At 48.3% G+C, this 21,250-nt stretch overlaps 1 protein-coding gene across 1 annotated transcript in view; it reads right to left on the reverse strand.

Annotated features, from left to right (window-relative positions):
• Nucleotides 1-8,586: 8,586 nt before the first annotated feature.
• LOC143935912 (integrin alpha-IIb-like) overlaps nt 8,587-21,250 on the reverse strand; it is a 156,194-nt gene continuing 143,530 nt past the window's right edge. Inside the window, exons 29-30 of the mRNA XM_077460102.1 lie at nt 8,883-9,005; nt 8,587-8,791 (exon numbers count right to left, since the gene is read on the reverse strand). Of these exons, the coding sequence (XP_077316228.1) occupies nt 8,726-8,791; nt 8,883-9,005 (189 nt within the window). The 3' untranslated portion in view covers nt 8,587-8,725. The remainder of the gene's footprint in view (nt 8,792-8,882; nt 9,006-21,250) is intronic.

Below are 21,250 nucleotides of genomic sequence, written 5' to 3' on the forward strand. Positions count from 1 at the left end.
GGAAGTGAGAAAGGGTGAGAGGAGGAGGTAAGGGGGAGAGGAGGCAGAAGAGAGTGTTGGGGGTGTGGGGTGAGAGAGAGAGAGAAGAGGGTGGGAGAGAAAAGGGGGCTGAGAGGGAGGAGGGGTGAGAGAGAAAGGTGGTAAAAAGATGTGGGTAGCTGACAAAGAGGGGGAGTAGATGACAGAGAGGGGAGTAGCTGACAGAGGGGGGTATCTGACAGGGCAGGGGAGCAGCTGACAGAGGAGGGGTAGTTGACTGGGGAGGGTAGCTGACAGAGGGGAGGTAACAGAGAGGGGGTAACTGACAGGGGGTAACTGACAGGGGGGTAACTGACAGAGGGGGGTAACTGACAGGGGGGTTGCTGACAGGGGAGGGGAGCTATTAGAGGGGGGTAACTGACAGAGGGGGGTAAGTGACAGGGGGAGGGGAGCTGACGGGGGAGGGGAGCTGACAGATGGGGAGTGGCTTACAGAGGGGGGTGAGAGGGCAGATTAGAAAGATACCTCACTCAGTGAGGTCTTGAGGAGACACAGCACAGCACACGCTAGGTAAGGTGTCGGGACTTCGGGCAGCCGCAATCACCCACAATGCAGCCCCGCCTCCATAAGTGACCAGGTCTACCGGTCCAATCAGAGATCCTCATTTCCGCCGCCCGCACGTGACCTATTCAGCCAATCACAGGCTGAATAGGTACGCCTGCTGCCCAACGCTGAGCTCAGCTCGGAGGCAGAGCGCACAGGCAGTAATAAATGTGTAACACTGATGGCGGGCTCGGGAATCGGGATGCGCCAATCAAGTTCGAACTGATGCTATATGTGCCCGGGTTTCAGGCGGCTTGAAAACCGGGCACATGTGTCCAAACCCGGACTGTCCGGGTCAAAACCGGACAGGTGGCAACCCTATTGTAAAGTCCCTGGATTGTTTATTATGGGAAACCTGTCCTGGGAGAATACAGAGACTGGGACTGCCGACGTCTCCTTCTGAATATACTAGTTGCCTGGCTGTTATCCTGATCCATTGGTTTCTGTTCATTCTCCATCACTGATTGGGATCACGTGAGAACAGAAGTTCTGAATGAACATGCGGTGATGAAGAAAGCTTGGAAGCCAGAGCTAGCATTTTCAGCGGATGGTCAGAAATGGACACCTTCATATTTCTCTCAGGATGGGTTCCCTTCTAACCATTTGGGGGATCCTAGTAGTTCCCTAAAGCATTCACCCCTGGAAAGAGACTCTGCAATTCACATCGGGCGCCCTGTGTACAGTATATGCTCCTTATCCCCTTATTTATTGCTGTCTGGGTAGCTATGTGAGAAATTCTGCTCACTTCCTGTCCTTTTGACCCCGGAGGAAGTGAGGGGTAAATCTCCACAATGGGGACCCAGACAGTGATAAAGACTTGTCAGAGGGATCTAAACCCCTCCCACTCTATTGTGACCAATCAGATTATGGGATTACATGATGGCTGTCATACACAATATATTCCACTAGATGGCACCCTTGTATAAATACTAAACCTCTTAGAAGTCTTTTTAATGAAAAGTATGGGAACCAAGAGTACTGGCATCCTTATGAAAAATACTAATTGCCTGGCTGTGTCTGGCTATAACACCTTTTTTGGTTTACAGAACACTCATGCTATGAATGTGCATAAAAAAATGTTATAATTTGTTATCACAGCTCTGAAACTTTAGCATCAACTTGACAGCCAGAGAAGTGAGATTCCCAGAAGGAGAGGTCAGCAATGGCAGTCTCCATTCATCTCTAATGGTGTACAGTAAAGTAAAGCATTATATATCCCCCATCTATCAATAGCGGTATCAAAGCAGAACTCTAGCTCAGTGTTTCTTAACCGGGGGGGGGGGGGGGGGGTTCTGGCTTCCCATGGGGTGCCGCGAGCATGGGACTCAGTTTGCCTTGAATCTGCATTATGAGTTGGCGCAGTGCAGGCGGGCCGGCTTCCAGCACCATAACAACCAGTAACAATCTAATTCTAGGACACATGAGCGGTACAGTGGTGTAGTGGGTAGCACTCTCACCTAGCAGTAAGGGCCGCTGGTTCAAAAACCCAACCATGACACTACCTGTCTGGAGTTTGCATGTTTTGGCTGTGTGGGTTTCCTCTGGGTACTCCGGTTTCCTTCTACACGCCAAAGACATGCTGGTTGGTTAACTGGCTTCTGTCCAAAATTGGCTCTAGTATATGAATGTGAGTTGGGGACCTTGGAATGTGGGCTCCTTGAGGGTAGGGACCAATGTGAGTGTGTGATGTATGTGTGGAGAGCTGTGTAAATTGACCTTAAATAAATGATAATATAATAGGTGAGCATCTTAATTAAACACAATGTACAGGGATAGGGACAATTGTAGACACGCACCAACGCTCACTCAGGTTGAACTAGATGGACTGGTGTCTTAATTCAACCTTACCATGTAACATGGCATCATTCATTTCTATGGTGATGGCGAGCAGCTCACCTGCACCATGACAATGCATGATTCTGATTTAGGGCAGGCGACATACCCAGCTGCCCCTAACATTCAGGGGATGATGGAAGTCTGCCTCATGCAGACCTCCTCCTCTCTCTCCCCCAAACACTACTGGAGGCAAAAGGTAGGGCTCTGATGTAAAGAGGGGACCATGTGAATGGGGGGAGGCTGTGGGATGGGGGCTCTTTGATTGGGGAGCTCTGTGATGGGAGGACACTTACAGTGGTGTGAAAAAGTGTTTGCCCCCTTCCTCATTTCCTGTTCCTTTGCATGTTTGTCACACTTAAGTGTTTCGGAACATCAAACCAATTTAAACAATAGTCAAGGACAACACAAGTAAACACAAAATGCAATTTGTAAATGAAGGTGTTTATTATTAAAGGTGAAAAAAATCCAAACCATCATGGCCCTGTGTGAAAAAGTGATTGCCCCCCTTGTTAAAACATACTATAACTGTGGTTGTCCACACCTGAGTTCAATTTATCTAGCCACACCCAGGCCTGATTATTGCCACACCTGTTCACAATCAAGGCATCACTTAAATAGGAGCTGCTTGACACAGTAAGGTCCACCAGAAGATCCTTAAAAGCTACACATCATGCCGAGACCCAAAGAAATTCAGGAACAATTGAGAAAGAAAGTAATTGAGATCTATCAGTCTGGAAAGGGTTATAAAGCCATTTCCAAAGCTTTGGGAATCCAGCGAACCACAGTGAGAGCCATTATCCACAAATGGCGAAGACATGGAACAGTGGTGAACCTTCCCAGGAGTGGCCGGCCGCCCAAAATTACCCCAAGAGCGCAGCGACGACTCATCCAAGAGGTCACAAAAGACCCCACAACAACGCCCAAGGAACTGCAGGCCTCACTTGCCTCAGTTAAGGTCAGCGTTCATGCCTCCACCATCAGGAAAAGACTGGGCAAAAATGGCCTGCATGGCAGAGTTCCAAGGAGAAAACCACTGCTGAGCAAAAAGAACATCAAAGCTCGTCTCAATTTCTCCACAACACATCTTGATGATCCCCAAGACTTTTGGGACAACATTCTGTGGACCGATGAGACAAAAGTGGAACTCTTTGGAAGGTGTGTGTCCAAGTATATCTGGCGTAGAAGGAACACTGCATTTCAGAAAAAGAACATTATACCAACAGTAAAATATGGTGGTGGTAGTGTGATGGTCTGGGGCTGTTTTGCTGCTTCAGGACCTGGAAGACTTGCCGTGATAAAAGGAACTATGAATTCTGCTGTCTACCAAGAGATCCTGAAGGAGAATGTCCGACCATCTGTTCGTGTACTCAAGCTGAAACGAACTTGGGTTCTGCAGCAGGAAAATGATCCTAAACACACCAGCAAGTCCACCACCGAATGGCTGAAGAAAAACAAAATGAAGACTTTGGAGTGGCCTAGCCAAAGTCCTGACCTGAATCCTATTGACATGTTGTGGTATGACCTTAAAAAGGCCGTTCATGCTCGAAAACCCTCTAATGTAACTGAATTAGGACAATTCTGCAAAGCTGAGTGGGCCAAAATTCCTCCAGGACGCTGTAAAAGCCTCATTGCACGTTATCGCAAACGCTTGGTTGCAGTTGTTGCTGCTAAGGGTGGCCCAACCAGTTATTAGGTTTAGGGGGCAATCACTTTTTCACACAGGGCCATGATGGTTTGGATTTTTTTCACCTTTAATAATAAACACCTTCATTTACAAATTGCATTTTGTGTTTACTTGTGTTGTCCTTGACTACTGTTTAAATTGGTTTGATGTTCCGAAACACTTAAGTGTGACAAACATGCAAAGGAACAGGAAATGAGGAAGGGCGCAAACACTTTTTCACACCACTGTATATGATTGAAGGAATCATATATAGCCAGCCCATGTAAAGGGTGACTGTGATGTAATGGTGGACCTCTGATGTGATGGGGGAACTTCTGATGTGATGGGGGAAACTCTGATGTGAATGGAGGACTCGTGTTTAGCCATGTATAAGGTTGACTGTGATGGGTGAACTTTTGATGCGATGGCGAGACCTCTGTAGTAATGGGGGGACCTCTGATGTGATGGTAGGGCCTATAATGTGAAGTGCAGCTTCTGATGTAATGGGAGGACCGCTGATGTGGTGGTGGAACCTGTCATGTGATGGGGAACTTCTAATGTAATAAGGGAACCTCTGATTGTAAAGGTAGGGACCACTGATGTGAAGGGAGGGACCACTGATGTGAAGGGAGGGACCTCTGATGGGATGGAGGACCTCTAATGTGAGGTTCATTTCACAAAGGAGGTTGTGTACATCATCCCAGAGACTTTTTATTAAGCGGGCGGCAACAGAGTATGGACTTGATTTCTTCGGAGTTGGGTGAAGTCATGGACATTACAAAGGGGACATAAGGAAAATGTCGGGACCGGTTGAAGGTCTCATAGTCCCCGTAAGAGATGTTGCCATATGAGAAATGCTAAATGGATTAGGGGACTGTTTGTTACACTGGAGCTACGGTCGGCACATCTACAGTGACAAAATTATAAAATGCCGCCCGGAAAAAGAAAGCGCTATCTACTTCATCACTACAGTTGATGCCAATGGGAAAGATCTGACTCAACCTGACCCAAGGTTCTATTGGTGACCTGTTTCTGGAGCAAAGTTTTGAGAAAGTTTGCAGCAAGAAAAGGAGGAGTTTCCTTGTGTCTTTAAATTTTTCAGTGTTTCTGCAATTCACAAAGACTCTGGGGTAGTTAGACAGGTGGTTCCACAACAGAATGCATGTCAAGTTCTTCAGGCTTTTGGGCCCAACGTGTTCACTTGTTAAAGGACTTGTAGTTACAGCGGCTCTGACCACTAGGTGGCGTGAGTCGGCAGGAAAAATAGTGATAGTGCGCAGAGACTTTTTCTTTCACTAATGATTAGAAGGTGTTAGAGTGGACATTTCATATGCTGTTGAAGGAGGAAATTCCGATGTATACACGCCGGAATTTTGCCCTTCAAACTTTAGGGTGTATAGTGTACAGTGTTGCCTTTTGCATTATGTTTTCTTTTTCAGGATACATGGAGATCAGCTATCAAGATCATCGGAGGAGTGGGTGGGCTGGATAGCTAGTTGGGTGGTGAGCATACAGCATTGATGTGACATTGTGATAAATGTTAAATGTTTGAACATGTTTCTTTTTCTTTCCCTTCCCCAACACTAAAAGCAAGAACTCAGACGCTGTTAGTTTTTGTTACTGAATAAGATTTTTAACCCGGTTGTTACCCAGGCGATGGGGACATTGTCTAAATGGCTGGGGGGATGTGTAGCGGATGACATTTGGGATCAAATGTCACACGCATTGTAAATTTAGTTTTTGACCTCAGGACAATAAAGGTTCTGAGGGTTAATTATTGTAGGTAGGCCTAACGCCAGTCTGGCCAGGCTGTGTTTAGAAGTTCTGCCTGGTCATGCGAACGGTGAGGAGCACATGACAGACCAGAACCAAGTCTGGTTGGATGTTTTGGTATCGGCCTTCTCTGAGCCAATCAGTGGGAGTGCCGAGGCCTACTGAGGAGTCTGGGAGGGGGTACTTAAACAGGTGTGGGTCACGTTTTCAGGGTTCTGGAGTTGTTCGTGAGACCCGTGTGGTCTATTCTGGTTCCAGGACCGGGGTAGCCCTGTGAGGGGTCCCGGTCACGGGGTGTTCGACATCCTGCAACATGTTCCTGTCAGTGGCCCCTGATAGACCAGTCTGGTCTGGGGTAGGGATCCATCCGTTCCCGAGTCTCGGAACTGGCTGGTCCGAGGCGCTGTAACTGAGGGAGGATTCAAAGTGTCCGGGTGTACTCTCGGCTTGGAGGGACACCACAGCTTGTGGAAGTGACCGGGGGAGGACTCTTCAGAGGAGGACGGGCAAGTGGCATCCTGAGAAGTGCCTGGGTACTGAGTTGGGAAGGACATTTACGAATTCACACTTTTCCAGTCCCACAAAGGAAGTGGGAAACGTTCCAGGTATGGTTGGAAAAAGGTTCCTGTATGCTTTCAGTTTATTGTTCAAGTTTTGAGTCAACGTGCTGACTGCCATGATCTCTGGCTAGAGATCTGTTCAGCCTTGAAGTGCCCAGCTGCAAGTGGCTACTCTCTGGGTGGAAATAGAGACTATGTTAAACCTGCAGTTCAAGGTGCCTGAGTTCTTCAACCATGCCTTCTGTTCCCTAAGAGACTGTGTTGCGAAAGTTCTACTGCAAAATAAACCTTTTTGAAAGGACTTTGTCTGTATCAGTGTACAAGTCGTTGGGTATCAACCCTGGGAACCCCTAGAAGCGGAGGAGCAGGCCAGGAGAAGGTAAATGGCAAGCCCAACAAATCATGGCCGCACAGCAAAGGTTGTGGCCGCTACACATAATACATATGTAGCGCCCGCTCCTGAAGAGCACGCGCTATGTTTTATGAAAGTTAATGTTACACCTAAACTGCAGTTTGGTTTGGGTACAATTGTTCCAAATTTGGACCTCAGCATCAGTCTGACTGGACTATAGGATGTTCAGCCTGGCCACAGGGAGCACTGTCTCTTCTGGCAGGCACGGAAACCACAATCTGGTTGGGTGCTTTAAGGTTACCTTTCTCTCGGGGGCCCGCCCAGTGGGAGTGGCACTCTTGCTGTGCTTCCTGGGAGAGGGTGCTTAAGATGCGGATGTCACGTGGGTCGGGGTTCTGGTCCAGAAGGATGTTCTAACTCCATGGTCCTGGTCCTCCTGACCAGCCCCCAGGAAGGCTATGGCCTGGGGTGCGGATCCACCCAATTTATTATCTCAGAGCTGGCTAGCCCGAGGCAAGGAAACTAAAGAAGGATTCCGAGGTGGTCCGGGGCCATCTCCGGTAGTTGGAGAGGCCCAGTAACTTCATAGCTATCCAGGGGAGGACTCTTCAGAAGAAGGCCATGCACGGTTTCTTAGCAAGATCCTGGTGGGGATGAAGTACCTAAGTGAATCCAGTCTCGTGGGTATCGCCAAGCTGGCTGAAAGATCCAGGTATCACACGAGTGTTTCACAAGTTCTAGTTTCCTGTATGTTCTACAGCAACGTCTGTGGCAGAGACTTGTTCCCTAGTAAAGCACCTTGTTGGCTGCTAGGCCTTGTGAGAGAGGGACTATCCAACTTGAGTGAACATCTAGTTGTGAATGGCTATTCTCTGGATTTAGTCAAAGTAAGCAAGTCCTTCATTATTGACTTTGACCCTAATGCCGCCTGATTTTTAACCCCTTCACACATGATCGGAATTCTCATCGGAAAAAGCTCTGATGGTTTTCCCGACGGAATTCCGACGGAATTCTGCTCAAGCTGTCTTGCCTACACACAGTCACATCAAATTCCGATAACGCGGTGATGTACAACACATACGACGTGACTAGAACACGTGACGACGTGACTAGAAAAAGGAAGTTCAATAGCCAGTAGCCAATAGCTTCTGTCTTGTAGTTGAATCTGAGCATGCGTGATTTTTGGCGTGTCGGAATTGCATACACACAATCAGAATTACCAATAGAAAGTTTTTCCGTCTGGAAAATTGAGAACATGCTATCAATTTTTGGCTGGCGGAAATTCTGACAGCTAAATTCCAATGGAGCATACACACGGTCGCATTTTCCGACGAAAAGCTTTCATCTGTCTTTTTCTGGCCGGAATTCCGATCGTGTGTACGCAGCATTCGAGTACATGAACTTCCTTCCTAACCCTCTGATCCTATTTTAAGAGACTGTTCGTTGTCTACGTTTTGCAAATAAAAATCCCTTTATGCAGATCTGTCGTCAGTCTCTCAAGTTACTGGGCCATCTACCACGGGAAACCCCTAGACACAAATCGAGGAGAAGAAGGTAACGGTAAGCCCAATCAAACCAGCAGTTCCTTTGGGGGTCAGTGCTACACATAAAAATATCTTAGCCTATGTTTGATCTGCAGTTGCCATTTTGCTGCACATTTAAACTGGTATCCATGCACAAGCAACTGTGATGGTTATCATTTCTGGCATGCCTTGAATGCAATGTTTTGGGAAACCGTTAGTTAAATCAATGGGTTTAGTTCCATTTTAACTATAGAGAATCTACAAGTATAACACATACAACATGAAGGCTACAAAGGCTAACACTTCAGTACTTTAATATCAAGTTGGCAATGGTAAACAGTTACCGAGTGTTCACAATACTGTACAAAACTGTAATGCATTTGTGTTTAATTTCTTTTTTTTTTAAAAGCACAGGCAATAAAATGTAAATTGTCCATTATTTGTCTGCCGTTAAATCTTCCTGATCTTCTGATGGAGGTCGTGTCCTTCTGAAGAATCCCAGCTACAAAATAAAATGATAAAACATCAAAAATGTCTTAGATTGACTTTCATGGGAAAGCAGTTGACATGACAGCGGCCATTTTGCAGCTCACCTTCCACATGACAAATACAAACAATGCCAAGATAAGCAGCCCCCCAAGAACTCCTAGGATTATCCACCACGTAGGAATCTCTTTCTGTCCATCTGGAGTCACCCACTGAACCACCGTGACTGCCTGAGGTAACAGGAAGGGATATCAAAGAGGAAAAATACTGTAAGAAATCATAGCTTAAGTTTTTTATATGTCTAAAATTTTAAATCATTACATTGATTTCCACGTTGTTTTTCAATGACCCATAACCTCTCCCTGTTAATTTGAACAATCTTGAAGTTTGTAAACTTTGTATTTACTTCCTTGTATTCCGGTAGTAGGCATTGCTGTGTCATACATTTCACAGAGCCTGTCTTATAAACTAATAAACTACAGATGTGCAATCCCTGGGAAGCTTTGACACATAAGCCAATCTCTGACCTTTGCAGTTGCGGAAAGAAATGAGCGTCTTTCATATTTCTTGTTGCAAGGTGGCCAAATCTTGGAAGCAACTGACCCTTAACTTTGTGGAGGTGAAACAGTCACTATGGTACACAATACATTTACTGCCATTCTTAATTAGTGATGGCCGAACGGTTCGCCCGGCGGTCGTTTCGCGGCGAATTTCCGACTTTCGCCGTCCGCGGGTTCGAACGCCTTTTTCCGTCGTTCGCCCCGGCGGACTTACGTGTTTAATGTATACAAGAACTTTAACCTTTCGTGACACGTTTATCATGTGTTACAGGACAACCAATTGAGACATGACAGCTCATGGACACTTGGACATTCCCCCTAACCTATAAATACACCCGATCCGGTGGCCATTTTACATTCTTTCTTCTGTCACTGTAGGGAAAGGATCCTGTGTGGAGTAGGGACAGAGAAAACGCTAGCTATTTGGTACACAAAAGTTCTTTTCAGGACTGGTATAGGTGTTAGGTCAGCAGCCTGAGTTTCTTTTGTCAGTTTAGATAAAGGGACAGAGCGCTGTATGCTGCTATTTTAGGGACAGCTCAGCCAGATTAGTCTTTCTTCATCATCATCATCATCATCATCATTAGCTGTTACTATCAGGTCCACAAAAGAGCTGTTCCAGCTAATCGTTCCAGCCTACTCTTTTTTGCCAATTTGTATAGGGACAGGCAGGAAGCAGTGTGTCAGGCAGTGAGGATAATTTTAAAGACTTGCTGTTACTATTAGTTCCACAAAGGTTCTTTTCAGGACTGGTATCAGTGGTACGGTAATAGGCTTGTACACGTATAATATTCTTTCTTCCAAATATAGAAAGAATATTATACTTGACTGCTGCCCTTCTGCTGCAGTCTGCTAATCATTCACAACTCACTTGTTCCACAAAGCTCTTTATCAGGACTGGTAACTTGGTCTGTCTAGGGTGCTACGGTACATAGGCTTGGGTGCGGTACAGTCTGCTGTTCTGTAAGGACCGCTATCGGTCCACAATACATAGGGTTGCCGTGCACTACTGCTGACCGCTGCCCTATACTGCAGCAGTCCTTCATTGGTATAGGGACTGACGTACAGTCTGCTAATCACTAACACACAACCTGCTTGGTCCACAAAAGTTCTTATAAGGACTGGTAACTTGGTATAGGGTGCTACGGTACATAGGCCTGAGTGCGTTACAGTCTGCTGTTCTGTAAGGACCGCTATCGGTCCACAATACATAGGGTTGCCGTGCACTACTGCTGACCGCTGCCCTATACTGCAGCAGTCCTTCAGCGGTATAGGGACTGACGCACAGTCTGCTAAACACTAACACACAACCTGCTTGGTCCACAAAAGTTTTTATAAGGACTGGTAACTTGGTATAGGGTGCTACGGTACATAGGCCTGAGTGCAGTACAGTCTGCTGTTCTGTAAGGACCGCTATCGGTCCACAATACATAGGGTTGCCGTGCACTACTGCTGACCGCTGCCCTATACTGCAGCAGTCCTTCATTGGTATAGGGACTGACGTACAGTCTGCTAATCACTAACACACAACCTGCTTGGTCCACAAAAGTTCTTATAAGGACTGGTAACTTGGTATAGGGTGCTACGGTACATAGGCCTGAGTGCGTTACAGTCTGCTGTTCTGTAAGGACCGCTATCGGTCCACAATACATAGGGTTGACGTGCACCACTGCTGACCGCTGCCCTATACTGCAGCAGTCCTTCAGCGGTATAGGGACTGACGTACAGTCTGCTAAACACTAATACACAACCTGCTTGGTCCACAAAAGTTCTTATAAGGACTGGTAACTTGGTATAGGGTGCTACGGTACATAGGCTTGAGTGCGGTACAGTCTGCTGTTCTGTAAGGACCGCTATCGGTCCACAATAGATAGGGTTGACGTGCACCACTGCTGACCGCTGCCCTATACTGCAGCAGTCCTTCAGCGGTATAGGGACTGACGCACAGTCTGCTAAACACTAACACACAACCTGCTTGGTCCACAAAAGTTTTTATAAGGACTGGTAACTTGGTATAGGGTGCTACGGTACATAGGCCTGAGTGCGTTACAGTCTGCTGTTCTGTAAGGACCGCTATCGGTCCACAATACATAGGGTTGCCGTGCACTACTGCTGACCGCTGCCCTATACTGCAGCAGTCCTTCATTGGTATAGGGACTGACGTACAGTCTGCTAATCACTAACACACAACCTGCTTGGTCCACAAAAGTTCTTATAAGGACTGGTAACTTGGTATAGGGTGCTACGGTACATAGGCCTGAGTGCGTTACAGTCTGCTGTTCTGTAAGGACCGCTATCGGTCCACAATACATAGGGTTGCCGTGCACTACTGCTGACCGCTGCCCTATACTGCAGCAGTCCTTCAGCGGTATAGGGACTGACGCACAGTCTGCTAAACACTAACACACAACCTGCTTGGTCCACAAAAGTTCTTATAAGGACTGGTAACTTGGTATAGGGTGCTACGGTACATAGGCCTGAGTGCAGTACAGTCTGCTGTTCTGTAAGGACCGCTATCGGTCCACAATACATAGGGTTGCCGTGCACTACTGCTGACCGCTGCCCTATACTGCAGCAGTCCTTCATTGGTATAGGGACTGACGTACAGTCTGCTAATCACTAACACACAACCTGCTTGTTCCACAAAAGTTCTTATAAGGACTGGTAACTTGGTATAGGGTGCTACGGTACATAGGCTTGAGTGCGGTACAGTCTGCTGTTCTGTAAGGACCGCTATCGGTCCACAATAGATAGGGTTGACGTGCACCACTGCTGACCGCTGCCCTATACTGCAGCAGTCCTTCAGCGGTATAGGGACTGACGTACAGTCTGCTAAACACTAATACACAACCTGCTTGGTCCACAAAAGTTCTTATAAGGACTGGTAACTTGGTATAGGGTGCTACGGTACATAGGCTTGAGTGCGGTACAGTCTGCTGTTCTGTAAGGACCGCTATCGGTCCACAATAGATAGGGTTGACGTGCACCACTGCTGACCGCTGCCCTATACTGCAGCAGTCCTTCAGCGGTATAGGGACTGACGTACAGTCTGCTAAACACTAATACACAACCTGCTTGGTCCACAAAAGTTCTTATAAGGACTGGTAACTTGGTATAGGGTGCTACGGTACATAGGCTTGAGTGCGGTACAGTCTGCTGTTCTGTAAGGACCGCTATAGGTCCACAATAGATAGGGTTGACGTGCACCACTGCTGACCGCTCACCTATACTGCAGCAGTCCTTCAGCGGTATAGGGACTAAGAGTTTTGTCACAGGGTCATTTAAAAAATGACATGCAGAGGAAGAGGCAGGCCCTTCCGCAGGGGTGGTAGGGGTAGGGCAGGAGCAACAGGCTTGAGCCAAAGTGGGAAGTTGCAGAAGGTGCGTTCAATTACTTTAAAGGATGCACCAGACTTGGTTGAGTGGCTCGCTCAGCCTTACTCTTCTGCACCCTCCTCATCCTCTCGATCTGCACCCTCTTCTTCACTCTCTGCTATGTGCACCCCCAAAGACACTACCACCAACAACACGACCACCACCACCACCACCACATACCTTCCGCTTGAGTCACTGGAATTATTTTCCGATCCATATCAAGAGGACATTTCTGATGCGCAGCCACTCTTGGTATTGGATCAGGAAGAGGAGGTAGCAACAAGCGCTACTCAGCAGTCTGACGCCAGTACCCAGATCAGCCCAAGGAGGAGGTTGGTCCCCGGTGTTGCTGCCTACTCTACTTATAGCGGTGGGGAAGGTGACGTTGATGATGACGTGTCTAGTGATGTCACGTGGGTGCCCACAAGAGAGGAAGAGGAGGGGAGTTCAGAGGGAGATATGGACCAGCAGATAGGGAGGAGAAGCAGCAATGACTTACATTGCACAGCAGGGACAAAGCAGACTGCAAATGTATCAGGAGCGAGTCATCGACCATGTACGGTCACATCTGGCGCTCCCAGGACACCGGCACATGGCTCCGCAGTGTGGGCTTTTTTTAACGTGTCCGCTGCTGACAATAGCGTTGCCATCTGCAATCTTTGCAGTCAACGCGTTAGTCGCGGTAAGCCCAATACTCACCTAGGGACGACCGCCTTAAGAAGGCACATGAGCAGCCATCACCGAGCCCAGTGGGAGCAACGGAACACACAAAGCCACACTGCAGGCTCTCACCGTCCAGCCTCGTCTTCTACTTCTCCTTCTCCTCTCTCCTCACAATTGTCCTCCACTCCACCTTCCATCACGCCAAGCTCACATTTTTCTGCAAAAAGGCAGGCTTCCGTGGGCCTAATGTTTGAGCGTAAAAAAATGATGACGCCGGATAACCCTCTTGCCCAACGGTTGGCGGCTGGCTTGTCAGAACTCATAGCCCGCCAACTACTGCCATATAAACTGGTGGACTCGGAGGCCTTTCGCAAATTTGTGGCCATTGGAACACCACAATGGAAGGTCCCAGGAAGGAAGTATTTCTCAGAGAAGGGCATCCCAGAGCTATATGGCCATGTTCAGCGGCAAGTGAATGTATCTCTGGCACACAGTGTCGGTGCCAAGATACATCTGACCACAGACACGTGGTCTAGCAAACACGGGCAGGGAAGGTATATCAGTTTTACTGCCCACTGGGTGAACCTTCTGACGGCCGTCAAGCATGTAACCCGTGGCACCCGTGTAGATTTGGTTTTACCGCCACGGATTGCATGCAGGCCTGACTCTTCTTCTCCTCCTCCTACTCCATCCTCCTCCCTCTCCTCCTCAGCTGCCTCCTCCTTTTCCGCTGCTAGCGTCTCTTCCACTGCACCGCCCAAGCTCCCCAGAACCTATTCCACATGCCAGGTGAGACGTTGCCATGCCGTGCTGCGTCTGTTGTGCCTGGAAGCAAAGAGCCACACTGGCCCGGCACTCCTTTCAGCTTTGCGTTCACAGGCAGATGAGTGGCTAACACCGCTCAATTTGACAGTTGGTAAAGTGGTGTGTGACAACGGTGCCAATCTGCTTAGCGCATTGAAACAGGGCAAAATCACGCACGTGCCGTGCATGGCACACGTCTTAAACTTGGTCGTGCAGCGATTCCTTGTCAAATACCCTGGGGTCCAGGACATCTTGCGGCAGGCAAGGAAAATCTCGGCCCATTTCAGAAGATCTTACACGGCCATGGCTCGCCTTGCTGACATTCAGCGGCGACACCATCTGCCGGTCAGACGTCTTATTTGCGATTGCCCGACGCGATGGAACTCAACCTTCTATATGCTTGATAGGCTGCTCCAGCAGAAACGTGCAGTTAACGTCTACCTGTATGAACTCTGCGAAAGAAACGGTTCTGGGGAGCTGGGTTTTTTTTCACCGCGCCAGTGGCTGCTCATGCGCGACACATGCAGACTTCTGCGGCCATTTGAGGAGATCACCAAACTGGTCAGTCGCAGCCATGGCGCCATCAGTGACATGGTACCTTATGCCTTCTTTCTGGAGCGTGCATTGCGTCGTGTCATTGATCAGGCTGTGGAGGAGCAGGAGCGGGAAGATGAGGAAGTCGCAATGCTGGATGAATTCCCAGGGGGGGCTACTCTATCTGAGACAAGTCAACAACAGGAGTCTGATGAGGAGTCAGAGGAGGATGGTGCCGGGGCGGATGAGCAGGAGCAAGAAGAGCATGCTTTAAACCTTTCTGGGATCCCTGTTGTGCGAGGATGGGGAGAGGAGAATGAAGAGGACGACATTATCCTGGATGATGAGCAGGAGCCAGGCCACCACACCGCTTCCACTTTAGTGCAAATGGGGGCCTTCATGCTCCAGTGTTTTAATAGGGACCCCCGTATAAAAAGCATGAGGGTCAAGGACCAGTACTGGGTGGCAACGTACTTAGACCCCCGGTACAAACACAAAATGGCGGAAATGTTACCGCCGTCGCAGAGGGCTGTCAGAATGCAGCACTTCCAGGCCTTGCTTCGAGAAATGCTGCATTCTGCTTTTGCGTGCGCTGGCAGAGGAGCAATTCCCACTCCCAGAGAAGGATTTGCGGGTACCAATCCAACAGCGCCTGCAAGAAGAGGCCGGTTTGAAGATGTGTTGGTGACTTCGGATATGAGGTCATTCTTTCAGCCGACCCATCGACAGGTGTCATCCGGATCCAGCATCAGGGAACGCCTAGACCGTCAGGTGTCCGACTACATTGGGTTAACGGCCGATGTGGACGCTCTGAGGAGTGATGAACCCCTAGACTACTGGGTGGGCAGGCTTGACCTCTGGCCAGAGCTTGCCCAATTTGCAATCGAACTGTTGGCTTGCCCCTCATCCAGTGTCCTGTCCGAAAGGACGTTCAGCGCAGCAGGGGGGATTGTGACCGATAAGCGTACTCGCCTAGCTCACCACAGTGTTAACTACCTCACATTTCTAAAAATGAATGAGGCATGGATCTCGGAGGAATTCAACACATGTGATCAGTAGACCATGTATATGTCTATAAACAATTTTTGGAATCAAGCACACAGACCTTCTTAATTCATTTGGCTCACTTCCCTGACCCAAAAAAGCACACCGTACTATATGCCCCTACCCTCCTCTTTGAAGAGGTTGAGCGGTGTCATATTTCTACTGGGGCTGCTTATTATGAGGGGTTCCCACCATCCCTGTGCTGTGCTGACTTCCTCCTGGGTGTTCTTATTATGAGGGGCTCCCACCATCCCTGTGCTGTGCTGACTTCCTCCTGGGGGTTCTTATTATGAGGGGATCACACCATCCCTGTGCTGTGCTGACTTCCTCCTGGGGCTGCTTACGGTGCTGCTGTCAGCGCTGTATGTCACGGAGCTGCTGTCAGCGCTGTATGTCACGGAGCTGCTGTCAGCGCTGTATGTCACGGAGCTGCTGTCAGCGCTGTATGTCACGGAGCTGCTGTCAGCGCTGTATGTCACGGAGCTGCTGTCAGCGCTGTATGTCACGGAGCTGCTGTCAGCGCTGTATGTCACGGAGCTGCTGTCAGCGCTGTATGTCACGGAGCTGCTGTCAGCGCTGTATGTCACGGAGCTGCTGTCAGCGCTGTATGTCACGGAGCTGCTGTCAGCGCTGTATGTCACGGTGCTGCTGTCAGCGCTGTATGTCACGGAGCTGCTGTCAGCGCTGTATGTCACGGAGCTGCTGTCAGTGCTGTATGTCACGGAGCTGCTGTCAGCGCTGTATGTCACGGAGCTGCTGTCAGCGCTGTATGTCACGGAGCTGCTGTCAGCGCTGTATGTCACGGTGCTGCTGTCAGCGCTGTATGTCACGGAGCTGCTGTCAGCGCTGTATGTCACGGAGCTGCTGTCAGCGCTGTATGTCACGGAGCTGCTGTCAGCGCTGTATGTCACGGAGCTGCTGTCAGCGCTGTATGTCACGGAGCTGCTGTCAGCGCTGTATGTCACGGAGCTGCTGTCAGCGCTGTATGTCACGGAGCTGCTGTCAGCGCTGTATGTCACGGAGCTGCTGTCAGCGCTGTATGTCACGGAGCTGCTGTCAGCGCTGTATGTCACGGAGCTGCTGTCAGCGCTGTATGTCACGGAGCTGCTGTCAGCGCTGTATGTCACGGAGCTGCTGTCAGCGCTGTATGTCACGGTGCTGCTGTCAGCGCTGTATGTCACGGAGCTGCTGTCAGCGCTGTATGTCACGGAGCTGCTGTCAGTGCTGTATGTCACGGAGCTGCTGTCAGCGCTGTATGTCACGGAGCTGCTGTCAGCGCTGTATGTCACGGAGCTGCTGTCAGCGCTGTATGTCACGGTGCTGCTGTCAGCGCTGTATGTCACGGAGCTGCTGTCAGCGCTGTATGTCACGGAGCTGCTGTCAGCGCTGTATGTCACGGAGCTGCTGTCAGCGCTGTATGTCACGGAGCTGCTGTCAGCGCTGTATGTCACGGAGCTGCTGTCAGCGCTGTATGTCACGGTGCTGATGTCAGTGCTCTGTATTACGGTGCTGCTGTCAGTGCTCTGTATCTCCTGCACCCTCTTGTTTGCCTACCCTGGTCCCTGACCTTCCCTCTCCTCCATTGCCTTCATTAGCTCCATAGTCCTGAATTGTCAGAACAATTTCCCAAATAAAAAAAAAATGCTTGTAGTTATCGATCCCAAATTCACCTCATACATGTATTATGCTATTGTCCAGGTGGTGGGACTACGTGCTACCCCCTAATAATTACCCCGTGGCCGCAAATTCGACCTAAAGGTTTGCGAAATTCGCCTCCCATTGAAGTCAATGGAGCCCGCGGCGAACGGTCGTTTTCGCGAACGTTTGTGTCCGTTCGCGTTTCGCGTTCGCGAAACGTCCCGTCGGAAGTTCGTCCATCACTATTCTTAATGACACCTATCCTGAATACAATCACTGTATAAACCTAGATCATTCCTTTCTCTCGCTCTGAGACCACCTCACCCTCCACAAAACCAAGGCTGCCATATGCCTGGCTAGACCCGGCTGGTTTACAACTCCTGTCCCTTAATTTCTCATTCTTAATTCTTTCCCTCCCGCTAAACCCCATCCCTCCTCTTATTCTTCCACTCTTCTTTTCTTTTCCACTACTCTTTCTTTTCTCCATCCTTCAGCTGGATTCTTTTTGACCTATGCTTTTATCCTATTCTTCCTGCTCTTTCTACTAGCAATAGCGATAAATGCCATATGATGTACAATCCTGCAACATAACAATCACCACCATCACTACGACCTTCAACACACATAAACCTAGCATACTGTACCACTTTAATCTAAACCACACTTGCCAGTTGTCCTCTTAACCAACCAGGCCAATACATACTGTAATATGTTCTGCTTATCTTGATGCTCTGTAACCCCATTATTGTCTATCTGTACCCTTGTGGTGTTTTTTTTTATAAGATCTTTTTTATTGAGTTTTTCATAAACATACAGATTGCCCCATGCGGGCCAAACATTACCCACACAGGGGCACATTCCTGCTGCGGCAACAGGCCACAGCAAGGCACATCTTATAACAAACAACAATCTACCTCTGAGGCAGCAACATGCCTCAACATATCAGAGCAACACAACTTAACCATACCTATCTAAACCCCAATATGGGGAGAGGTTAGCTCAGGAGATTCTGTGCACAAAGGTAAAATTACAGGATAATATGACATAGGAGTATTTGGGTCAGTCTATCCGCATACTAACATCACATTGTTAACCTAGGAATTGTCTACTGCAGCAGTTGCCGTAGTGTCATCGTCTAACCAGCAGGACCACACCTTCTCAAATTTTTGTGGGCAACCTCTGCCTGAGTAGGTGGCTTTATAAAGGGGCAAACTGGCGTTCACCAGGTTTTTCCAGAACTTGAGGGAGGGGGGGGGGGGGGGTCGATTGTTTCCAGTGCATAGCGATGGCCTTACGCGCATAATACAATAACAGGGACAGGAGTATCTTCCTAGCTCTAAGGATCGGCAGTTGGTCCACAAGCCCCAGCAGACAATATTTAGGATCATAAGGGATACTAGTCTTAGTAGTCTGAACTATCACCCGGAGCACCTCCTTCCAATAATGTACAATCGCCGGGCAGGCCCAGAAAATGTTAAAGAAGTCTCCTGGCTGATAGGAGCAGCGTTAGCACGCCGGGGAATGCGCCGACGACATCTGGTGCAGTCTGTGGGGTGTGTAGTGAGCTCTGTGTATAATTTTGTATTGGACCAGTTTGTCTCTGGCTGAGATCAGAGGGGAGAATGGAAAATCCCAAATCTCCCTCCAGTTGTCCTCATCCAGCCCCGGTATGTCCTCCACCCATTTCCTGCGGAGGGAGGACAGCTCAGGAAGAGCACCCTTGTGGTGTTTTAAGAATAATTCAAGTTATTGTTATAATATACAGTTACTTTGGTTCAGATTGGATCAATGTATCTCACAAAAGTGAGTACACCCCTCACATTTTTGTAAATATTTCATTTTATCTTTTCATGTGACAACACTGAAGAAATGAAACTTTGCTACAATGTAAAGTAGTGAGTGTACAGCTTGTACAACAGTGTAAATTTTCTGCCCCCCTAACTGAAAATGTCCAAATTGGGCCCAATTAGCCATTTTCCCTCCCCGGTGTCATGTGACCCATTAGTGTTACAAGGTCTCAGGTGTGAATGGGGAGCAGGGGTGTTAAATTTGGTGTTACCGCTCTCACTCTCTCATACTGGTCACTGGAAGTTCAACATGGCACCTCATGGCAAAGAACTCTCTGAGAATCTGAAAAAAAGAAGTGTTGCTCTACATAAAGATGGCTTAAGCTATAAGAAAATTGCCAAGACCCTGAAACTGAGCCGCAGCACGTTGGCCAAGACCATACAGCGGTTTAACAGGATGGGTTCCCCTCAGAACAGGCCTCACCATGGTCAACCAAAGAAGATGTGTGCATGTGCTCAGCGTCATATCCAGAGGTTGTCTTTGGGAAATAGACATATGAGTGCTGCCAGCATTGCTGCAGAGGTTAAAGGGGTGGGGCGTCAGCCTGTCAGTGCTCAGACCATACTCCGCACACTGCATCAAATTGGTCTGCATGGCTGTCATCCCAGAAGGAAGCTGCTTCTAAAGATGATGCACAAGAAAGCCAACAAACGGTTTGCTGAAGACAAACAGACTAAAGATATGGATTACTGGAACCGTGTCCTGTGGTCTGATGAGACCAAGATAAACTTATTTGGTTCAGATGGTGTCAAGCGTGTGTGGCGGCAACTAGGTGAGAAGTACAAAGACAAGTGTGTCTTGCCTACAGTCAAGCATGGTGGTGGGAGTGTCATGGTCTGGCTCTACATGAGTGCTGCCGCCACTGGGGAGCTAGTTCATTAAGGGGAACCATGAATGGCAACATGTACTGTGACATACTGAAGCAATGCATGATCCCCTCCCTTTGGAGACTGGGCCGCAGGGCAGTATTCCAACATGATAACAACCCCAAACACACCTCCAAGAAGACCACTGCCTTGCTAAAGCTGAGGGTAAAGGTGATGGACTGGCCAAGCATATCTCCTGACCTAAACCCTATTGAACATCTGTGGGACATCCTCAAAGGGAAGGTGGAGGAGCGCAAGGTCTCTAACTTCCACCATCTCATTGATGTCGTCATGGAGTAGTGGAACAGGACTCCAGTGGCAACCTGTGAAGTTCTGGTGAACTCCATGCCCAAGAGGGTTAAGGCAGTGCTGGAAAATAATGGTGGCCACACAAAATATTGATACTTTGGGCCCAATTTGGACATTTTCACTTTTGTTGCCAGCAGTTTAGACATTAATGGCTGTCTGTTGAGTTATTTTAAGGGGACAGCAAATTTACACTGTTATACAAGCTGCACACTCACTACTTTACATTGTAGTAACGTATCATTTGTTCAGTGTTGTCACATGAAAAGATGTAATAAAATATTATGTGTATAAAATAAATGTGAGGGGTGTACTCACTTTTGTGAGATACTGCACCTATGTACAGTATATGACATACCTGGCTGATGCTGCCGGAAAGTGGAAATCACTGAAGTAGACACCACTACTCCAGTCATCTCCACTGGGCCCAGTGTTGAGCAATGGTGAATTTTGAAGACGGTAGGTCAGCCATTCAGCATAGGCACTATTTAGAGAATGCTTTGCATTTTCTGAATGAATGCAAAACGTTCCCTGACTGAACGAGGTGGAAAGTGTAACATCACCACCCCAGCTCTTCACCTTGTCCAATCAGAGAATGCTTTGCATTCATTCAGTAAAATACAAAGCATTCTCTGAATGGCGCCTGTGCTGAGCAGCCAGCCTACTGTGCTCACAATGCATCAGACCAGATGCTCGGAATGGGTCCCAGAAGCAAGTGAAGATCACTGGAGTACCGAAGTCTACTTCAGTGATTTCCAACTTGAAGCAGCATTGGCCAGATATGTATTATTATGTATTCCAAGCTGGACCAATGTAACTATGTATAACATACCAATA

The sequence above is a fragment of the Lithobates pipiens genome, unplaced genomic scaffold (assembly GCF_037356315.1).
Source record: "Lithobates pipiens isolate NorthernLeopardFrog02 unplaced genomic scaffold, aLitPip1_a1.2 Scaffold_28, whole genome shotgun sequence".
Lineage (NCBI taxonomy): Eukaryota > Metazoa > Chordata > Amphibia > Anura > Ranidae > Lithobates > Lithobates pipiens.